Below are 22,285 nucleotides of genomic sequence, written 5' to 3'. Positions count from 1 at the left end.
GATAATGATAATTTTTAATTTCTAAAAAACTGGCAGTGTTTTTAAATCTAAAACAATTGGAGTGTTGTTAAAGTAGATTTTAATAGGATTAGAAGGTTCTGATCCAAAACCGGTAATTGGAAGGAAAAGTCTATTTCCTACAATATAGTATGAAAGTAAAGTGTTATAGGCACATGCATATTTGGATTCGATGTAAACAGTATAGTCACAAGCATTTACATCCATTCTTTGTATTAACATGGGGTAATTTCGATTACATTTTAAAATATACCATGTATTACGAATACATCCATAAGCTAATTCTGATGCTTTATAGTTTATTTTGAATACATTACGATCTTTAACATCATATTTAATAGTATCCAAACCTCCTGACTGTGTGTTTGATGCCGAGACATTACCAATAATGCAACTTTGATATACATCTGCTCTTCTATTGGGTTGAGAATTACAAAATCTAAGTTCCCCAAAATTAAAATAGTTCTTATTTTATTTAAAATAAATAGATAATTAATATTTTTTTATATATTTATTAATTTATTAATAAATACTTACAACATAACCCAATCCAACTGAATCAACTGCAGAAACTCTATATGGTTTACTAGTATCATATGGTCTTTTTTTTTTAAAATAAAATAAAAAAAATATTAATATTTAATTTTTTAAATTTTCCTTATATAAATTTAAATTATTACTTACAAAACTAAATTTGAAATATCAAAACTATAATAATCCTCATTTGTAAAAATACTTTGATTCATTTTTGCATAACCAACATTTGTACCTCTGGGTTGTGATGAAATATTTATATTTACCATAGATTTCATATAAAATACAAGAGTTTGGTTTAAAGGTGAATAATAAACATTATTATAATATTCATTTTGTGAATTTACAAATGATAAATATAATACAAATAAAAATAAAATTGTATATTTCATATTTTTGTGTGTTTTAAATAAAAGTAAAGAAAAAAAAAAGATTAAATAGTGGTTTTAAAAAAAAAAAATTAATAAAATTTAATATAAAAATATATAAATAATTCGAAAAAAAAATTCTTAACAAGTGAGGAAAAAATAATTTATTTTTAAAAAAATTCTCATCAATTGAGGAAATTAATTTATTTTTTTTTCCTTTTTAAAAAAATTCTTAGCAATTGATGAAAAAATAATATTTTTACATCAATTTTTTATTCACTTAAGTAATATTATTTTTTTTTTCCTTTTTAAAAAAATTAAATAACTCTGTTGTTAATCATTATAAATCTTTAGATGGGGGTATCAGACCACATGGTGATTTTTCATGAATAAAATTATTTTTTTTTTTTTTCAAAATTTAAAAAAAATATTTGTTTGATGCGATATATGATGCAAGGATTATATTTTATTATAATATATCCATTCATATTAAAGCCACAGTTTTTATGATAATTTAAACCTTTCATTCCAAATTTGTAATTTTGTAAAAAAAAAACAAGTAAGTTTTTTTTTTTACTGTTGATTTTTAATAATGGGGGAATTTTGTATTTTTTTTTTTTATTTTTACTATTTTTTGCCTTTTAAATTGGTATTAAAAGAAAAACATTAATATCAGTTTTAAAATTAGTGCATGTTCATTTTTTTTTTCAATTTTTTTATTATGTAAAATACCCCTTTTTTTATTTTTTTTTTTAATTTTTTTTTTTTTTATTTTTTTATTTTTATTTTTTTAATGTGAAATTAATTATATTTTCACTATAAATTAAAATTTTTACAATAATAACATTTTTTTAAATTTTATATAAAATTATACAATGTCTCTTTCAAATGAACAAATTACACGTCTACAAGATTGTAAGTAAAAAATAATTGTTTTATTATGCAGTTCCCGAGAATTTAATATATTAACAATTTTTTTAAATTATTATTATAGGTAGAGATAGATCAAAAAAAGTTTATGAAAACTATGGTGAAAAACTTAAAGTTTATTTAGATGAACAATTACAAGAGTTAAAAAAAATTGACAGTTCCGTTACTACACTTGATGCTGAACAAATGAACAATCTTAAATTAGCTTTTCAAGAGATTCAAGCTGAAAAGATTGCCAAAGAACTTTACGGTGGATTCCCTTTTGAAGATTTATGGACAATTCTAGGGTTCTCATTATCAGCCGACCCAACTGGTATTTCAGGGGTCATCTTTGGTGCATTTAACTTTCTTTTTGGAAAACTTGGTTTATTCAACAGTCAAGAGAGATTGTAAGTACTATAATATAAATTTAAAAAATGAATGTTTTATTAATAATTTTTTTTATAATTTAGTTTCAAACAAATCATGGAAGCAGTTGAACAGCTTATTGATAAAAAAATAAGTGAGGAAAAAAGAAGACAATGCATTATTAAATTCCAACAACTTCAAAAAACTGGTGATGATTATTTTGAATTGGCTGAAGAGTATTTCAAAAGAAAAGGTAATAAAAATGCCCAAGATTCTTTAATATCAAATGAAATCAAGTCAATGCCAAATGAAACCCTTTCATCATCTCTCCAAGTACAACTAATTTTATATCGTGATAAAATTACTGATGGTTTGATTTATTTTGGAGAAGAAAGTGAATTGGTATGTATAGTAATTGTTTCTATAATTTTTAAATTTTTAAAAAACTATTATTAATATTTATTAAAAATAGATTAACACCATTGGTTTATATATTTTAACTGCTTCTCAATATCTATGTGTTCAAAGAGATTGTGCACTTTATGGTAAAGAATGGGGTTTCAGTGATTTTGATGTAAATGATGCCAAATCCAAAATACATTCTAAATCAATTGAGTTTTACCAAATGGTAATTAAAGCTGGATGGGAACTTTCACGTCATGTCCATGGTGAAACAGTTTCACCAATAGTTGGATACTATCTTCCTCCCTATTTTGATGCAGTTAAAGTATTCAGAAATACTGACTTCACTTATTATCCAGTCAGAGCAACAGAATACAGAAGAGAACCTCCAAATATTATTTATGAAGTTGATGATACCAAAGGATCACATTTAATTGGGCCAAACATTTTATCTGGTTGGGGACTGTTGACCAATAGTTTAACAAGTGGTTTCAAGGTAATTATATTAAGTTTGTTATTTATATTCCATTTATCTTTTTATTAATTATTATTTTACAGGGTGTTTCAGCAACAAACATCAATTTACCAGCAACGTTGATAATAAAATTCCCAAGTGCCAAATCAAGAACATTCAAAGTCAAATTTCATCATAGAATTGTTTATGAAGCTGATTGGACTATAAAAGCAGGAGAAGTAATTGAAAACTTTGTTTTTAAAGAAGGTACTGAAACTGAAAAAAGAAATTCATACTTTGTTTATAATGAAAATACCAATAATAATCCACCCTATGGTGTAAATATAACAAAAGCAATAACAGTTACCACTGAACAAGTTACATTTACTTCAAATAGATCATTTGGTAATGGTGGTAAAATTGGATATGCTGGTGGATCAATTCTCTATTTAATCGAAATTATTTTTGATTAAATATGCATTATTTTATGCACAATACAATACATTTTCTTTTTATTTTCTAAATAAAAGTTAAATCAAATTTACATATTTTAAATATTTATATTATTAAACCAATTCATGTCCATAAATAATGTACTATAAACTATAAGGAATTTTCTTTAAAAAAAATGTCCATAAATAATTAATCTTGAATTTTATATTATATTTTTATAGTTGTATTCCATTTAAAATCTATCCAATTTTTTGTTTGAGGATTTTTAAATTTTTGAGGATGAGATTTTTGAGATTTGGAAGGTTTGGAAGGTTTAATATTTTAAACCTTTAAAAATTTGAAAATTTTGAAAGATAAAAATAAATCTCACAATTTGTGATTTAAAAATAGTGGGAAAATATTAAAAAATATTTTTTTTCCCTACCTTTTTACAATTGAAAATATAACCTCCATCAATACCTATAATAAGAACCAAAGAAATTACAAATTGTTTTTTTTATATTATATCAATAATTATATAAATATTAATATAATTTTTTTTAAAAAAAAATAAATTGAAAATTTTTCATTCATTTCAATATTATTTAATTTTTTAAAAATGAATAAAATTTTATTTATTACATTATTATTTTTATTTATAAATATTTCACTAGCAAAAAGAAGATCATATTTAACAAATACTGATGCTTCAATCGCATTTACTGAATATGGTGCCATTAAAGGTTTAGTAAGTGATACTCATCGTGTTTTCTATGGTGTTCCATTTGCACAACCACCAGAAGGTAGATTAAGATGGGAAGATCCAATTGACCCACTTCCATGGAACAATCTTAGAGATGCTACAAATCAAAAACCACAATGTGCTCAAAGATGTAACTTGGGTCCAGGTGTTTGTTCATCTATTGGTACATCTGAAGATTGTTTATATTTGGATGTATTTACACCAAAAGATGCAAACTCAAAATCAAACTTACCAGTAATTGTTTATTGTCCAGGTGGAGCTTTCTCTGTTGGTAAATATAATTATAATATTTTTAAAAAATTATTTTTATTATATTTTTTTAACAAATTTTTTATATTTTTTTACAACTTTAAAATAGGTACTGGAGCTGTTCCTCTTTATGATGGTACTAAATTTGCACAATCAAATGTTATTTTAGTTAATATTAATTATAGATTAGGTACATTTGGTTTCTTAGGAACTGTAAGTAATAATTATAATTAGTAATTAATTTATTTAATATTAATTTATAAATTTTTATTTAGGATTTAATGCATGGTAATTATGGTTTCTTGGATCAAGTTAAAGCTTTGGAGTGGGTAAATAAAAATATTGCTGCTTTTGGTGGTAATAAAAATAAGGTCACTTTTTGGGGTGAATCTGCTGGTGCTTTTTCAGTTGCCACACATTTAACATCTACATACTCCAGACAATATTTCCATGCTGCAATTTCTTTTTCATCACCTTTAACTGTTGGCTTGAAAGATAAAGCTACTGCAAGAGGTTTTGCAAATAGATTTGCACAAAATATTAGTTGTGGTATTGAAGATTTAAGTTGTCTTCGTGGTAAATCAATGGAAGAGGTTTTGGATGCACAGGAATCTGTAAGATTTTCTGTATTTGACAAACCACTTGATGCTTTCACAATTTGGTCACCTGTAATCGATGAAGAAATTGTTCCAATGCAACCACTTGTAGCTGCTAAAGAAGGTAAAGCATATGATGTTCCAACAATCATTGGTAATGTCAAAGATGAAGCTATCCAATTTATTTATGCATTCTCGCCAAATCTTCTTAGACCAATTGATTACAGATTATATGTTGGTGTTATTTTCCCATTACAGCAATCAAAGATTCTTCCTTTATACCCAGCTGCTCCAATTGGACAAGATTGTAGACCTATAATGTCAGAGCTTATTACTGATTATTTATTCCGTTGCCAAGATAGATACTATCTTAATAGACTTGTCGCCCACCACAACTCCCCAGTTTACCACTATAACTATGTCCATGTAAAATCAACCGAACATGCCTTTGAACCATGCGATGGTAAGTCATGTCATGGTAATGAGTTATCATTATTCTTTAATACTTATGAAAAGATGAAAGAAAACTTGACCCCAGAGGAAAAAGAATTGGCTGAAGATCTAAATAACTATATTGTAAACTTTGCAACCAACCATAATCCAAATACTGGTCTCCCAGTACCAGTCGATTGGCCAGCTGTTACTAAAACCAGAAACTCTACATTAATTATTGATGTTGATCCAGTTGTAAGAGATGTTACTACAAATGATGCAAGATGTGATGCTCTTGACTTGACCTATTATAGAAACCAAGTTAGACCATAAAACAAGTGATAAAAATAATAATAACCTGTAGATAAATAATTTTTATAAACCATATTTTTAAAAAAAGTTTAAATAAAATATTATTTAATGTTTAAATTTATTATAAAATAAAATAAAAATGATAACAAATAATTTAAAATTGTATTTAAATATTTTTAGCAAAAGTGGTTGAATCATTAAAATTTTGAAAAAAAAATAAAAATAAAAAAAAATAAAAAAAAATAAAAAAAAAATAAAAAAAAATAAAAAATTTGTTTCGTTTTTATCCTTTATAATTTATTAAATTATTATTAGTTCAAATACTTTAAATATTATAAATAAATAAATGCATACATACACAAACAATTTTTTTTTTTCTTTTGCCTGGAGTGTTTGTATGCAACATAAATCTCAATTATATTTTTAAAATAATAAACTTGATCATAGATATAAAAATTTGAACACACTACTTAAATTGTTTATGATTATTACTATTAAAATATAAAGTTTATCCTTTCAATTAATTTTATTTAATTTTATTTAAAATATCTTAATAATTTTTTTTTTTATTTTATTTTTATTTTTTTAAATTTTTTAAAAATGCTCCGTTTTTCGTTTTTATTTTTTATTATATTTTTACATTCCAACCATATTCAACACTAAAATGAAACTCTTTTTAGTTTTAATAATAGTCTCATTGATATCCATTATTAATGGGGCTCAATATATAAACTTCCAACCATTTTCAGCAAGTGGATGTAAAGGTCAATCAGCAGGTATCGGATATTCAATTCTAGTAAATGAATGTATTTCATACGATCAAAATACTACATTTATTTTCGAATCCAATAATAAAAATCAAATTAAATGGTCAAAATTTTCAAAATATACTGGTGATAATGATTGCCAAAATACACCAATTTCACAAGGTACTTTCAAAAATAATGCATGTATTAAAAATAATAACATTGCATTCGACTCAGCTTCACTCCCAGTTACCAATGGTTTTTACAAAACCAGTATCACAAACGAACCAGTTATTTTAGATAATACCTATGTCAAACAATACATGGTCGAAGATTGCACTTCAAGCAATGTTGTTATGTTAGATTATTTTACCAATGGTACCAAAGCAGTTTATAACAGTACTGGTGTTCCATATAGCTATTTCTGCAGTCAACAAAATAAACCATATACCTATACCTGCTCAATTTGGGGATGTTTCCCATCAATTACTGCTACTAATTGTCAATCAGTATCACCATTCTCAAACTCATCATCTGAATATTATTATTCAGTTTATTGTAATACAAACTAAAAAAAACAGTTTTAAATAAACATAAAATTTAAAATCATAAAAGTGGGTTAAGTGTGGGTGAAGTGTGTGTTAAGTTTGGGTTTATTATTTTATTTTAATATTTATTTTTTTTAATTTTTTTTAATTTTTTATATTTTTTTAATTATTTTTATTTTTTTTTACATTTTTTTTCTTTTATTAAATTTTTATAAATTATAATAAAACTTTATAAAAAAAAAAATGAATGATGATAATCAAGATTTAATTATAGATGAAATTAATAAAATAAAAGAAATTCATATCGATAGGATTCATCACCTTGATAATATACTTAAAACATTAAAAAATAAAAATAAAACTAAAAATGTAAAATTTCCAAAATATATTATTAAAACAATAATCAAATTGGCGTTGAATGGTTATAAATGGAATTCATATGACAGGAGAGTTTATATGATAGAAATATCGTTAGTTTCAAAAGATTGGTTTGGTATAGTTTATAAATTAAAGAAATCATTCGAAATGTATAGCAGCGATTTAGTTTATTTGTATGTAGATACCCACAACCCAAGAAGAATGCTAGAACACAGATTTCCAAGCAAACAATACTATTATAACTATCATATTAATAATTTATTAAAAGAAAAATCATTATACAACTTTAACAATATAAAAAATTTATATTTAGATATAGCATATTTTTATAATAATAATATAGCTTATACAATAATAGATTTTTTATCATACTTTTTTGATAGTATTAATGATATTGGTGATAATAATAATAATAATAATAATGTTTCATTAAAAAGAGTTTATTTAAAATGTTATAACTCTTGTAGATTCAATTTAATAAATATAAAAATAGTAAATAGTATTTCAAAATTTCTTAAAGGAGCAAAGCCAGATATTAATATTTATATAGATATAGAATCAATTTACGAACAGTTTGATGAACAATATTTAATTGAAGAACAGGATAGATTGGTTTCGTTATGTAATTTTGGTAATATAAAATCAGTTTCAAATTATTCAAAGAACACTTTATTTTACGAAGGAACTTGCGATCTAGATTATTTAGAAGTGGAAAAGATAATAATACAACAATGGAATGTGAACACCGCAGATATATTGGCTATAAGTTTGGTTAGTACCATGACATATGTAGATTTTACATCGTTGTTTTACTTAAAGAGTCTAAAAAGAGTTTCACTTATGCACAATATAGTATATCTTTCAACATTAATCAAGGTATTAAACGAATGCATGCATATCCAAGATTTAGAAGTTACTATAGACCACTCACTTCAGGATGAGGGCAATAGAATACACAGGTGTGATGAAAATATAAACGCTATATCTTTGGACGAATCGTATTATGAATGTAATACCCATCAACATTGGATTGATTTTTGTGAAGCTCTTTCAAAAAACAAAACTTTGGAAGTGCTTAAATTAAGTGATGGCTGCCACCATTCGATAGAGAGTCTGGATGAGTCTGGTGAAATTATAGAAGATGAAAACGAAGAACCAATTATGGATCCCGAAGAAGAGAAGCTACGAGAAGATAGAATAAATAGTTTTAAACAGGTTTGGAAGAGTAATAAAACATTAAAATTTTTAGAATTGGTCTACTTTGCCGATACATGGGTATTGGAAGCATTAAACTCAATTGAAGATAGTGAAACTATTCGAATAATCGCATTGCATCCATGTCATGGCTCAAAACCGTACACCACTATTCCTCTATCCGATGAAGTTTTTTCAATGCTATGTCGAGTTATACGATTTCAAAAAACCATCACAGCTATTCATATTGGATCAGGCGCAATTTCAAATGATAATGTTGAAAATACAATCAAAAAAGAAATTTTAACAGCTCTTTGTAAAAAAAATATAATTAAGCTTTATTATAATAACTAAATAAATTAAACTCTATTATAAGATTTATAAATTTTGTTTTTATTTTTATTTTATTATTTATATTTTTTTATCTTTTTGAGCATAAAACTTTAAAAGGCAAAGGGGCCAATGTTGTTCCAGGTTCTCTTAGTTCCGGTATTAAAGAGTTTGAAACTGTTGAAAATTTAATTGATTTAAATAAAACCATTGCTACCAAATACACCTGTTGGAGTGCAAATTGAAAACCCAAACAATTTCTAGGGCCAATACCAAATGTAAGTAGTTTCTTTTCTAGCTGTTTATCATTAATAAAACGTTCTGGTATAAATTCTAATGGTTTATCCCAATTCTTTTCAGATAAGTGAGCTGCATATGTATTTATTATAACCTGAGAGGTTTTCGGAATAAAATATCCTCTTAATGTTATATCTTCATTTGTGGAATGAGGCTGTGAGAGGGGAGATATGGTATACAATCTTTCAACTTCTTTTAAAACTGCATTAAAGTATGGAGTTGTATTTTTGTTTGAATAAGATATTATTGAATCTTTTTTTATTTCACTATACACCTTTTCTTGAATTTCAGGACGGTTGCTTAGAGCCATAATTAGATGCAATATAAATAGAGCTGCTGTATCTGAACCTGCAATTAAAATATCTGTTGTTGTTTTTAATACCTCATTCATTGTCAGTTCACCACTTTTATATTTCAATAGTAGTAATTCTACAAAACAATTGGGTTTTGTTTCACTGTCGATTGAGTTTAGCTTGTCCATTACCAAATCATTAATAAATTTATAAATTTCAGCAAATATTTGATAATATTCTTTTGGTTCGTTTTTGTAAAATCTATGTATAAATGGAATATAGTCATAAATTAAAGGTTTGGCCCCAAATCTAAATATCTTATGAATATTTTCTACCATCTTATTTGCTATTTCATCGTTGTAATCTTCATAAGTAAAATTGAATAAAAAAGATAAAATTATATTTAGAAAACACATTTTAACATTTGCTGTGGGATCGTCAATTGCTCCATTATTAGCTTGCTCTTGAAATTTATTTAATAGTTTATTTGCTTCTTCAATAATCATTGTTTCATATTTTTTAATTTTATGATTGGGAAGTAATTCTTGAGTTGCAATTGAATGAAGTTTCTTCCAAACTTTACCATTTGAATTTACAATATTTTCTTCTGCATAAAGATAAATTTTAGTATTATCATAATAATGGATTCTGACTATAAATTATACTTACGTGATTTAAAAAGTTTACTTATTTTTACAAATCTATTCATAAATATATCCCCATTATCTATAAATGCTTCTTTTAAAATATCGTATTCACATAATACCACAGTATTTACAACTCCATATTTTACTTGATATATAGGTCCATATTTCTTATATAAATCGAATAAATATAAATATTGTTTGTTTTTTATAATTTCATTTAAATTTCCAATTATTGGGACTGACAATGGTGATGGAGGTCTGTTCTTTTTTAAATTGGGATAGGAAAAAAGATAAATTATAGAAAATAAAATAGCTATTATTAAAATTGACATTACTTTAATTAAATAATAAATTTTTTTTATTAAATAAATGAAATAAATATTTTTTTAAAAAAAGTTTTTTTTTTTTTTTTGGGGCGATAAATGGGGGAAAATTTTGTTTGTTAAAAAATTTTTAAAGAAAGATAAATTAATTAACCTATTAATAGATAAAATTTAATAAATACTGAGTTTTAATTATTAATACTTATATTTTTTTAGATAAGGGAAATTAAATTTTTTAATTTTTTAAATATTAAAATTAAATTATTATAATATTATTAATTTTAATAAACATATATAAGTAAAAAAAAGTATAAAAAAAAACAACTAATAAATAACTATATAATGTGTAATGAAAATGTAGTTTCATTAAATTTTAGATATTAAATTTTTATTTATACATTATTTGTATTTCATCAATAAAGTTCGGTAACTTTCCCATCGTTCTATCGGGAAAATGGTAGTTCCTATTTTATTAGAATTTGTCTTGTTACTTATAACCGAAGAGGGTGCCAAATCTCAACTGTGATAGTATAGTGAGTGTACAGTGCCCGGAATAAATAGGTGAATCCCCATACTTTATAAAGATGGAAATAATAAATATTGAATTAATAGGTCATATTTAATATTTAAATAAGAACCCCTAAAATAATCATATTACAAGATATTGGTTTGTTTGTTAAAAATTAAAAAAAAATAAAAAAAATAAAAAATATTTTCGCAATATTTTTTTGTTTTTTTAATTTTTAAAATTTTATTTGTATTTACTTTTAAATTTAGTTATTTAATTTTAGTTATTAAAGTTTGGTTTTTTATTTATGGTTGTTTAATTTGATTATAAAAAATAAAAAAATAAAAAATAAAATGAAATAATGGTATAAAAAAAAATTAATTATTAAATCTTTAAATTTTTTTTTTTTTTTTTTTTTTTTTTTTTTTAAAATTTTTATTTTCATTGGATTGCACCTTGGTGATTTTAATCAACCACTTTCAAATTCTCTTTCATCATTAAAATCATTAAAAAAACTATTCTTAGGTCTTTTCCATCAAGATTTATCAAATGGAGAGTTACCCTTTGGTAAACATTTATTACCAAATAATTTAGAATCTTTAACATTAAATAGTAAAAGTACTTTATTGGAAAATGATTTACCATCATCGATTACACAACTTTATTGTAATTTCGATGGTCAAAGTTCTTTCGAAATCAATTCTATTCCACCATCAGTTAAAACACTACGACTTACAACAAATACTTTACAACCTCTTCCAATCGGTTTAATTCCCAATTCAGTTGTTAAATTAACTCTACCTGATAATTATAATCATCCTCTTCCTGTAGGTGTATTACCAGAATCCCTCACTGAATTAACCCTTGGTAGTCACTATGATCAACCTCTAAATTCAAATACTATTCCCCAATCGGTTACTCTAATTTCTTTACATAATAAATCCTATCAACATCCAATACCAGAGTCTTTATCTAAAAAGCTAAAAATTATAAAAGATCGCAATTATTACTAATAAATGAAATCTATTTTCAAAAATAAAAAATAAAACTTTTATTTATTTTAATTTAAACTATTGTTTTCTAAATTACTTTTATTAGCCATAAAAAAATAGATAGATATTTTATTTAATATTTAATATTTAATATTTTACTATTTGTATTATTTCGAAATTTTATTTTTGGATGTTGGTAGAAGATCGAATAATCAATTTTTTGTTTAAAGTTTGAAATTAGATTGGTCTAATTTCTTTTGATCTGTGTTTTGTGGTGTATATTTGCTATACATTGATATAGCTTTTAAAAAGTTGTTGGACAGTGAAATGCATTTTTTTTTTAAGTTGTTGGACAGTAAAATGCATTTTTTTTTTTTTTTCTCCACATTAATTTTGTTATAATATATTTATCTTTCATTATGCCAAATTTATATGATACATTCAAAATGACAAATTTTAAAGGTTTTAAACCTTCCAAACCTTAAATATTATCAGTATTCAAAAAATTTTTTTTTTATGACAAATTTGCGCAATCTCGACATAAATTTTTTTTTTTTTACGCATTAATTTTTTAAAATATTTTGCTATGACAAATTCTCGCATTAATTTTTGTTGTAAAAGCTGGTCAAGTTTGCGCAGGAATTTTTTTATAATAAAAAAAATTTTTATTTTTTTTTTAAATTATTTTTTTATAAATTTATTTATATATTAATTATTTTTATAAATATATTTATTTAAACTCAAAAAAATATTATCTTTTATTTATTTATTTTAAAAAAAGAAATAATTGACAAATTTTTGCATTTTTTTTTGAAAAAAATTAATTTTTTTTTTTAAATTTTTTTTTTAATTTTTATGGATGCTCTGAAGTCAATAGTTAAATTTAAAAAATAAAAAAATAAAAAAATAAAAAATAAAAATAAATAAAATATAATGCGTTTGGATCAAAAAAAGCCATCCAAAAATTTTGAAAAAAAAAAAAAAAAAAAAAAATTTTTTTTTGAAATTTTAATATGGGAAATGTAAATAAAATTTTTTTTCCCACATAAAAATTTCAAAAAAAATTTTCATTTTATTTCAGTTTCACAATAAACTTAAAAATCATATAATTTTATTATTTATATTTTATTTATACTTTAAAAGTTACTTAACATTACACTTTTTTTCTCTACTAACTTACGATACTAAAACCCAGTAAAAGCTAAGTTAGTAGAGAATTTTAAAAGGTATATACAAAGGTATATCCAATCAAAGAAGAGAACGTAAATTCAGTCAAGGTTGAAATGGACCTTGCTCCTAAACTTAATGCCGCAGAAGAGTACATCATACAATTGTTGGAAGAAACGGAGAGAACAAAGATTTATCTGTCAAACTCAACAATGCATTAACTCTAAGGGATGAACAAATTAACTTGTTCAATGGGAAGTTGGGAAAGTAAAACTTCTTAAGGAAATGATGGAAGAACTCAGATTGAAGAGCCAGCCAGTTCCAAAAGATGAAGCAGTTACCAAGAAAAAAAATAACTATGAGTACTGAGACCGTGAATGAACTCAAGATGGAGCTCAGAGAATCAGTTGGAGGCTTCATAAACCGTGCAGAGTTTATTTTCCGTGACATCAATATCACTAAGGGTACTGATAAATTAGATCAGTTAATTAATAAGGTTCTTTACAGAGAAAATAAATGGGTAGCGTTTTTAAGAGGTTTAGAAGATTATAAAGCAAGAATGGAGAGAGAAGGTACTCATCCAGAATGGTCAGAAATGTGCAATATCATAAGAAAAGATGACAAAGTCGAACCTGGTGAAGCAGTTACTAATAGAGAAAGCCAAATCTAGCGTTAATGATGAGGTAAAGGATAACCTCATTAAAGTACTCAGGGATAGTATAGTTCTATTCAGGGAACAGATCAACCATTAAAGCTCAATTCATCGCAAAGTGAATCGAACAGGTATGGTTCTATTCAGGAACAGACCATCTATCAAAGCACAATTCATCGCAAAGTGAATCGAACAAGTATGGTTCTATTCAGGAACAGATCAACCATTAAAGCTCAATTCATCGCAAAGTGAATCGAACAAGTATGGTTCTATTCGGGAACAGACCATCTATCAAAGCACAATTCATCGCAAAGTGAATCGAACAGGTATGGTTCTATTTAGGAACAGATCAACCATTAAAGCTCAATTCATCGCAAAGTGAATCGAACAAGTATGGTTCTATTCAGGAACAGACCATCTATCAAAGCACAATTCATCGCAAAGTGAATCGAACAAGTATGGTTCTATTCGGGAACAGACCATCTATCAAAGCACAATTCATCGCAAAGTGAATCGAACAAGTATGGTTCTATTCAGGAACAGATCAACCATTAAAGCTCAATTCATCGCAAAGTGAATCGAACAAGTATGGTTCTATTCAGGAACAGACCATCTATCAAAGCACAATTCATCGCAAAGTGAATCGAACAGGTATGGTTCTATTCAGGAACAGATCAACCATTAAAGCTCAATTCACCACAAAGTGAATCGAACAGGTATGGTTCTATTCAGGAACAGACCATCTATCAAAGCACAATTCACCGCAAAGTGAATCGAACAAGTATGGTTCTATTCAGGAACAGATCAACCATTAAAGCTCAATTCATCGCAAAGTGAATCGAACAAGTATGGTTCTATTCAGGAACAGACCATCTATCAAAGCACAATTCATCGCAAAGTGAATCGAACAAGTATGGTTCTATTCGGGAACAGACCATCTATCAAAGCACAATTCATCGCAAAGTGAATCGAACAGGTATGGTTCTATTTAGGAACAGATCAACCATTAAAGCTCAATTCATCGCAAAGTGAATCGAACAAGTATGGTTCTATTCGGGAACAGACCATCTATCAAAGCACAATTCATCGCAAAGTGAATAGAACACCTGAGACTAAGAATTTTAAGAAGAGTGAAGGCATAAATGCTATAATTGCCAAGAAGAAGGACATAGATTCGCCCAGTGCCCTAAAGGTAAAGGAGGTAAATCTCAATAATTTTAATGTTGAAGCAGGCGAGCAAGATTCTGGAAGTCTTGCTATGTATGTACGAGTAGGTAATCAGTGGGTGCATGCATTAATTGATACTGGTTGTAATATTAGTTTAATTAATCCGAAGTATACAAGAAAGAAATTCAAGGGTATTAAAACTTCTGCAAGAATTAAAGTACCGGCTGGGAAAGATGCGAAGGACTATAAGGAGTACATGTCAAATTAGAAAATGATAGATTTAGAAGTCAAAATTTTGTATATGAAAGAAAGAAGAAACTATTATCAGAAGATGCAAAGTTTGAAGGAAAGAACATGGGATTTATTCGAATTTCAATTTAGATATCACTTTGGTCCCCGTTTTGATAACACAGACTTAATATCAAGTTTAAAAGGTGATGCGTTAATTCATTTACAGAATGAATCCAAATGGTAACAATTCAAGAAGAGAATTTATTACAGTCAATGGCCATGTATTTTAATACATCACAAGGTAAAATTTCAACACAAATGAAGCTTCAAATAGTCGAAATGGAACATGAACTAGTGTTGGTACCATATTCAATCTATCAAATCAAAAATATCCACTTTTTACAAATTACCAGAAAATACCCTTATTTTTTTTTTATTTTTTTTTTTTATAAAAACGATGATCAAAAACATCTTTTTTTATTTATTATTATTAAAATATTTTCATTATTTCAATAAATTTATTAATAAATAATTATTTATAATTTTTTTGATTTATTTTCAATAGTTTTTTTATTTTAGAATTAAATGAATATTACAGTTATAATTATATCTCAACTAAATAATATATTTATATTTTCCTTTATTTTAAATAATTTATGTTAACACTTAATTCGTAATTAATTAATTAATTGAATTTTAATGATAATACATTACAACAGTAGTTGGAAGCAAAGGAATCGTCAGGAAAGCATTTTTTTTTTTTTGTTTTTTTTTAAGTAAGTTTACTTAATAATATAATAAATATTATTAGTGTAAGCGACGGTGTTTATTTATATTAAAATATAAGAAGAAGTAAGGGTTGGGGTAAGGTTGAAGCAACCTCTCTAGTTTTTTTTTTCTTAGATTTTTGTTGAATAGCAGGTGATTTCAGACCTGATAGGTACGGAGTGGTTGTGATTGGAGTGGATATTTGGCTAACATTCCGAGTACGGTTACTTTTTGTGGTGGTATTCATATTTGTTATGGCGGTTTTATTTTGGGAAGTTGGTTAAACTAATCTTGTAAAGATGTTGTTTAGTGCATTAACCCTGTATGATTTATTGTCATCTTGAGGTGATTGGTTTTTTATTTGTTTGTTTGTTTGGTCATTAGATATTTCCTCATGATCTAATGTGTTAGTTGAATTGTTAGATTCATTATCAGAAATAGTTTCTTTGTAATCATCATCTTGATCATTAAAGTCGACCCTATCTTTTTTGATTAATTGATTGATTATGGTAATGTTGTTATCAATTTCTTTATCAGTGGAGACCCCTAGTATATCTTCATTGATTAGTTGATTGATTTTGTTGTTAGGATGATTTTTTGATTTTGTTGCAGACTTAATCTTAATATGATAGTAAGGTGGTTGGAGTAGCTTTGATTGAGTTGTTTTTGCTTTCAATGAGGTGGAAAAAGGAGGTATTGTTTTTGTTGACTTTGATGTGAGAAAAGAAGAAGTCAATTATTAGGTTAAGTTGTTCTTTTAACACTTATGATCTTGTTCAAAGGTTGCTGGAAAATCCAATTACCATATAGTAATCGTCACGGTGTGTGATGAACTTTTACATTACAATTTTTTCTCTGAACTCTGGGAAGATAATAACCAGGAAGATATTTATATCATTAAAATGTTGTGGGGAAATCCGAGAATCGAACTCAGGACGCTACCACCCAAAGGTAGCATTATACCACTTAACTAATTTCCCAATTATTGGAATGATTGTTATGAAAAGGTATATCACTATGAAGAAGTTACACAACTAAAATACTTAACGAAAATATAATAAACTCTAAAATAAACACTTATGGAGACGCAATAAAATATATTAACACAAACTAAATAATAAACACTAAAACACTTAAATTACTTAAAAACACTTAAAACAATTATGAGAACACTGAAATATACTTTATTTATTATTTATCTTTATTACTTGTTTAAACATATATATAACTAACTAAAATAAACTAAGAAACTCTAAAGTTTTAGACTGAGGACTTGAGGTATTTATACTGAATGAGATTGGTTCTAGAAGCTAATTCTTAAGTAGTTGAAATACTGGCATTGGTAGTTATTATTAAAAAGCAGTTACAAAATACTGGAATTGGCAGTTATTAAAAAGCAGTTATAAAATACATTTTTACTTAAAGATATAGACTATCGATTATCATATTTGTTTTAAGTGTTTATTATTTAGTTTGGGTTAATATATTTTATTGCGTCTCCATAAGTGTTTATTTTAGAGTTTATTATATTTTCGTTAAGTATTTTAGTTGTGTAACTTAGTCATAATCATTTCTAGTTATAAGTATATATACATATAACTAAAATAAAGTATAACATTTAAAAAATATATAAAAAAAATAGAAAAAAATTATAAAAAAAAATTAAAAGAAGGTCAAAAAAGAAAAAAATTATAATGGGTTATTTTAAATCTATTAGTAAATTTTATAAAATGGATAAAAATGAAATTTTTTTTTAAAAAATAGAGAGAATTTTTAAATAGATTGGCTAATGATAATTTTGTTTAACCTTTATTTAGAAATTAAATTAAAATTTTTATTGTGCATAAAAAATACAAATTTAATCAAAAATAATTTCTATTAAATAGAGAATTGATCCACCGGCATATCCATGTTTGTAACCAGTACCATATGATCTATTTGAAGTAAATGTAACTTCTTGAGTGGTAACTGTTATTGCTTTTGTTACATTTACACCATAAGATTGTGGACCATCAAAGTTTTCATAATAAACTAGGTATGCATTTCTTTTTTCAGTTTCAGAACCTTCTTTAAAAACAAAGTTTTCAACTACATTACCAGCTTTTATTGTCCAATCAGCCTCATAAACAATTTGATGATGGAATTTGACTTTGAATGTTCTTGATTTTGCACTTGGGAACTTTACAATCAATGTGTTTGGTTCATTTTTGATTGCAGCTTTAATAGCCTTTGAAAAATAATTAGTAAATAGCTTAAAGGAATATAAAAATCTAACTAAAAATAATTACTCTGAAACCACTTGTCAAACTATTGGACATAAAGGTCCAGTTTCTTAAAATGTTTGGCCCCAATAAATGTGATCCTGTGGAGCCATCTACTTCATAAGTAATATTAGGAGGATTTCTACTGTAGGAAAGAGCTCTGACTGGATAATAGGTGGGGTCAGCATTTTTGAATACTCTAGCTGCATCAAAATAGGGTGGGAGAACGTATCCAAAAGATGGTGCAAGTTCACCATAGTAATGACGTGATAGAATCCATCCACATTTAATTACTTTTTGAATAAATTCAATTGATTTAGAATGTAATCTTGATTTGGCATCATTTACATCAAAATCACTGAAACCCCATTCTTTACCATAAATTGCACAATCTCTTTGAATACATAGATATTGAGCAGCGGTTAATATATAGAAACCAATGGTGTTAATCTGTTTTTAAATAAATATTATTAATAGATTTTTTAAAACTTTCAAAAGTATAAAAACAACTACTATACTTACCAATTCACTTTCTTCTTCAAAATAAACCAAACCGTCAGTAATTTGATTACGATAAATCATTAATTGGATTTGAAGAGATGATAAAAGTGTTTCATTTGGCATTGATTTGATTTCATTTGATATTAAAGAATCATCTACATTTTTTTTACCATTTCTTTTGAAATACTCTTCAGCCATAAAAAAATATTCATCACCAGTTTTTTGAAGTTGTTGGAATTTAATATTGCATTGTCTTCTTCTTTCGTCACTTATTTTTTTATCAATGAGCTGTTCAACTGCTTCCATGATTTGTTTGAGACTAAATTATTGTAAAAAATTATTAATAAAATATACCTCTTAAAAATTTAATTGATAGTACTTACAATCTCTCTTGATTGCCGAAAAAACCAAGTTTCTCAAAAAGAAAGTTCACTGCACCAAAGATTATCGGTGCACTAACAAGATCTGGGTAGGCTGATATTGCCAAACCTAAAATTGGCATTAAATCGGTAAAAGGAAGTTCAGCATATAGTTCTTTTGCACCCTTTTCAGCTTGAATCTCTTGAAAAGCTATTCTAAGATCATCCATTTCTTCAGCATCAAAGGCAGTAATGGAACTATCAATTTTTTTTGACTCTTGTAATTGTTCATCTAAATAAAGTTTAAATTTTTCATCATAGTTTTCATTAACTTTTTTGAATCTATCTCTACCTATAATATTTTTAAAAAATTATTAATATTAATATTTCCTGAAATTATAAAGCTATAATTTTACATACATTCCTGTAGACGTGTAATTTGTTCATTTGAAAGAGACATTGTATATAATTTATAAATGATAATAAATGGAAAAAAAAAAAATTAAATTTATTTTAAAAAATAAATTAATTTATTTTTAATTAAAAAAAATTAAAAAAAAAAATTAAAAAAAAATTGAACATGCTAATAATTATTCAAAACTGATATTTTTCTTTGTGATTCTAATTTTGATAAACAAAAAGAGTAAAAATAAACAAGAAGAGTAAAAATAAAAAAAAAAAAACCTCCCTGGTTTTTTACAAAATTTTATATTTGGATTGGGATTTTGAATTATCATAAAGATTAAAAAAAAAAAAAACAAAAAAGGGTGGTTTTTAATTTTTAATATATGAATGGATATATTATAATAAAATATAAATTAAATCCTCTCATTATATATTGCATCAAACTGATTTATTTTTCATGTTCTTGTTTAACATATAAAAAAAATTTATCCATTCATATATTTAAAAATTGAAAACAACCCCAATTTTTTTATTGTAAATATTTAGGCGATCCGATACCCCTATCTAATGATTTATAATGATTTGATAAACAAATGGAATTTCATGAATTTATAAAAAAACATTAAATAACTTTTATCATAAAATATAATTAAAATAATATCATTATATAATACATAATTTACAATAATAAACCTTTACTAAGGTAGATTTCATATTTGTTTAACTATAATTATAATAATTATCAACAGACCCCAAAAAATACTAAAAAATATTAAAATTTTTAATAAAAAAAATATAAAAACACAATTTTGTAAAAAAAAAAAAATTAACCCCTAAGAAAAAATTTTTAAAAAAAAGCAAAATAAATTTTTTTTTTTTTTTAGCCTGAGTGCACATTAAATTTTTTGTTTTTTTAATAATAACTATAACAATAAAATAAAGAAAAAATTATTTACATTTAATATCTTTCGGTTTCGAATGGTTCGATTTGCTCTGATGAAATATTACAAAATAAAGAACCCACCTCTTTACTTTGTTCGTTATTAAGTTTTACATGATGAGTATAATCGCCATATCCATTACCCGGGATAGCCAAGTCGACTCTGATTCCACCAATATAATCGTCTACAATCAAATCCTTATCCCATACTTCTAAGTCAACGTATCTAGTCTTATTACTGAGAATAACATATTGCACATGATCCCATTGTGGGATTAATGTTTTATGACAAACACTGGTTTTGAAAAGTTGTTTAAATTTACATTCATCTTTACGAATATCCTTAACCTTAACCTTCATTGCTTTTACATAAGGATCTGCTGCACCATTACTTTTTTTTTAAAATAAAGATAATTAATAAACCATTATAGCTATATAAAAATATAATATAAACTTTATCATACCTATCATATCCATCATAAATATAGGCATTTTCGATATTGAATTTATAAATTGAATAATGAGATGGGTTTTTCTTTTTTTTAAGTTCTGATATAGCATGTGAAAGTGATGAGTGGTCATGTGAATGTTTTTTTGGTTCCGATGGTTCATAATATTTGTGTGATGTTGGTTCGATTGGTGTTGTTACACCTACATATGGAGTTGAAGTTGGTTGTGGAATGAAAACTGATGAAACTGGTTGGTCATTAAAATATGGTGTTGATACTGGTTGTTGAACGTAAGGTTGAGTTGAACCTACATAAACAGATTGATCATTTTTTGGGTGTGAACCAAAATAATGTGTATTTTTTTGAGATTCTTCATCTAATTTAAAAAAATAAAATGGTTATTAATAATAAGTAATTTTTTTTTTTTTTTTTTTTTGATTATTTTTTTTATTTACGATGTCCTCCATAATACCCTGAAAATGGTTTCATTTTATTTATTTATTATAATTATTATGTGTATAAAAAAAAATAAAAAAATAAAAAAAGGTGAAATTGTGATGAAAAAAGTGATCAAAAAAAAAAAAAAAAAAATTAAAAAATAAAAAAGTCTGATTTTTTACAACCGTTTTTTTTTGGAGAAAATTAATTGATTATAATGATATTTATTATTTAATTATTACTAATAAATTAATATTTTTTTTTATACATTCTCATTACTTGTAAAAAAATAAAAAATAAAAATTAAATAAATTTTAAAAAAATTTTAATTTTTTTTTTAATATTTTATAATTTTTTTTTTTTAATTTATTAAATTATTTTTTACTATAATGACTAAAACATTTATAATTAATGGAAATAATATAAATAATATCGAAACTTTTTATAAAGAAATAAACGAAATTTTTATGAAAAATGTAGATTGGAAATTGGGTGCAAGTTTGGATGCTTTAAATGATATGTTGTATGGTGGATTTGGCGAAATAGATGGCAATGAAGAAGTTATATTTATATGGAAAAATTTTGAAAAAAACAAAATCGATTTAGGCTATGAATGCACCAAGGAATACTACGAAAACAAATTAAAATCACCACAAATTTTCAATGTAAAACATTTTCAAGAGGAAATAGAAAAATTAGAAAAGGGTCAAGGTCAAACTTATATGGATATAATATTAGAAATAATTAATGATCATAAAAATATTAAATTAATTAAACAATAAATAAATAAAAAAAAAAAAAAGTTTATATTGTTAATATTAATATTTATAAATTCCTATATAAAATTAATAAT

The 22,285-nt window shown here is 25.0% G+C and overlaps 12 protein-coding genes across 12 annotated transcripts; 7 read left to right on the top strand and 5 right to left on the bottom strand.

Moving 5' to 3' along the window:
- Positions 1-21: 21 nt before the first annotated feature.
- On the bottom strand, positions 22-764 carry DICPUDRAFT_87387 (uncharacterized protein; the record flags this gene model as incomplete). Its single annotated transcript, XM_003286912.1, has 3 exons — positions 22-483; positions 556-619; positions 703-764. 3 exons carry the CDS (start codon positions 762-764, stop codon positions 22-24), a joined length of 588 nt encoding a protein of 195 aa, XP_003286960.1.
- Positions 765-1,795: 1,031 nt separating this feature from the next.
- Positions 1,796-3,627, top strand: DICPUDRAFT_54574 (uncharacterized protein; the record flags this gene model as incomplete). Its single annotated transcript, XM_003286926.1, has 5 exons — positions 1,796-1,835; positions 1,915-2,239; positions 2,303-2,600; positions 2,671-3,096; positions 3,159-3,627. The coding sequence occupies 5 exons, from the start codon at positions 1,796-1,798 to the stop codon at positions 3,525-3,527; spliced, it is 1,458 nt and encodes a 485-aa protein (XP_003286974.1). The 3' UTR covers positions 3,528-3,627.
- A 478-nt stretch (positions 3,628-4,105) lies between these two features.
- Positions 4,106-5,859, top strand: DICPUDRAFT_151013 (uncharacterized protein; the record flags this gene model as incomplete). The annotated part of the gene is made up of 3 exons (XM_003286925.1): positions 4,106-4,520; positions 4,608-4,711; positions 4,774-5,859. The coding sequence occupies 3 exons, from the start codon at positions 4,106-4,108 to the stop codon at positions 5,857-5,859; spliced, it is 1,605 nt and encodes a 534-aa protein (XP_003286973.1).
- Positions 5,860-6,502: 643 nt separating this feature from the next.
- Positions 6,503-7,156, top strand: DICPUDRAFT_87385 (uncharacterized protein; the record flags this gene model as incomplete). The annotated part of the gene is made up of 1 exon (XM_003286924.1): positions 6,503-7,156. One exon carries the CDS (start codon positions 6,503-6,505, stop codon positions 7,154-7,156), a length of 654 nt encoding a protein of 217 aa, XP_003286972.1.
- A 1,257-nt stretch (positions 7,157-8,413) lies between these two features.
- Positions 8,414-9,086, top strand: DICPUDRAFT_91817 (uncharacterized protein). The gene has a single exon (XM_003286923.1). The coding sequence runs from the start codon at positions 8,672-8,674 to the stop codon at positions 9,056-9,058; it is 387 nt and encodes a 128-aa protein (XP_003286971.1). The 5' UTR covers positions 8,414-8,671; the 3' UTR covers positions 9,059-9,086.
- Positions 9,087-9,125: 39 nt separating this feature from the next.
- Positions 9,126-10,594, bottom strand: DICPUDRAFT_17677 (uncharacterized protein; the record flags this gene model as incomplete). Its single annotated transcript, XM_003286911.2, has 2 exons — positions 9,126-10,231; positions 10,294-10,594. Coding segments are annotated over 2 exons (1,407 nt in total), but the record flags the coding sequence as incomplete, so codon positions are not given.
- Positions 10,595-11,178: 584 nt separating this feature from the next.
- Positions 11,179-12,115, top strand: DICPUDRAFT_77840 (uncharacterized protein; the record flags this gene model as incomplete). Its single annotated transcript, XM_003286922.1, has 2 exons — positions 11,179-11,206; positions 11,628-12,115. The coding sequence occupies 2 exons, from the start codon at positions 11,179-11,181 to the stop codon at positions 12,113-12,115; spliced, it is 516 nt and encodes a 171-aa protein (XP_003286970.1).
- A 1,504-nt stretch (positions 12,116-13,619) lies between these two features.
- DICPUDRAFT_77839 (uncharacterized protein) lies at positions 13,620-15,348 on the top strand (the record flags this gene model as incomplete). Its single annotated transcript, XM_003286921.1, has 2 exons — positions 13,620-13,896; positions 14,906-15,348. The coding sequence occupies 2 exons, from the start codon at positions 13,620-13,622 to the stop codon at positions 15,346-15,348; spliced, it is 720 nt and encodes a 239-aa protein (XP_003286969.1).
- Positions 15,349-16,359: 1,011 nt separating this feature from the next.
- DICPUDRAFT_77838 (uncharacterized protein) lies at positions 16,360-16,885 on the bottom strand (the record flags this gene model as incomplete). The annotated part of the gene is made up of 2 exons (XM_003286910.1): positions 16,360-16,788; positions 16,883-16,885. The coding sequence occupies 2 exons, from the start codon at positions 16,883-16,885 to the stop codon at positions 16,360-16,362; spliced, it is 432 nt and encodes a 143-aa protein (XP_003286958.1).
- Positions 16,886-17,863: 978 nt separating this feature from the next.
- Positions 17,864-19,660, bottom strand: DICPUDRAFT_47080 (uncharacterized protein; the record flags this gene model as incomplete). Its single annotated transcript, XM_003286909.1, has 5 exons — positions 17,864-18,306; positions 18,368-18,790; positions 18,863-19,160; positions 19,225-19,552; positions 19,621-19,660. 5 exons carry the CDS (start codon positions 19,658-19,660, stop codon positions 17,938-17,940), a joined length of 1,458 nt encoding a protein of 485 aa, XP_003286957.1. The 3' UTR covers positions 17,864-17,937.
- Positions 19,661-20,563: 903 nt separating this feature from the next.
- DICPUDRAFT_77836 (uncharacterized protein) lies at positions 20,564-21,483 on the bottom strand (the record flags this gene model as incomplete). The annotated part of the gene is made up of 3 exons (XM_003286908.1): positions 20,564-20,936; positions 21,010-21,370; positions 21,450-21,483. The coding sequence occupies 3 exons, from the start codon at positions 21,481-21,483 to the stop codon at positions 20,564-20,566; spliced, it is 768 nt and encodes a 255-aa protein (XP_003286956.1).
- A 338-nt stretch (positions 21,484-21,821) lies between these two features.
- Positions 21,822-22,214, top strand: DICPUDRAFT_77835 (uncharacterized protein; the record flags this gene model as incomplete). Its single annotated transcript, XM_003286920.1, has 1 exon — positions 21,822-22,214. One exon carries the CDS (start codon positions 21,822-21,824, stop codon positions 22,212-22,214), a length of 393 nt encoding a protein of 130 aa, XP_003286968.1.
- Positions 22,215-22,285: the final 71 nt, after the last annotated feature.

This window comes from Dictyostelium purpureum (assembly GCF_000190715.1).
Source record: "Dictyostelium purpureum unplaced genomic scaffold DICPUscaffold_84, whole genome shotgun sequence".
NCBI lineage: Eukaryota > Evosea > Eumycetozoa > Dictyosteliales > Dictyosteliaceae > Dictyostelium > Dictyostelium purpureum.
Note: the sequence above shows the minus strand (reverse complement) of the source record. Positions and strands in the feature narration are given on the sequence as shown.

What these genes read in the sequence shown, in the direction of transcription:
- DICPUDRAFT_91817 (XM_003286923.1), top strand. Translation starts at nt 8,672, where the DNA reads ATGGATCCCGAAGAAGAGAAGCTACGAGAAGATAGAATAAATAGTTTT.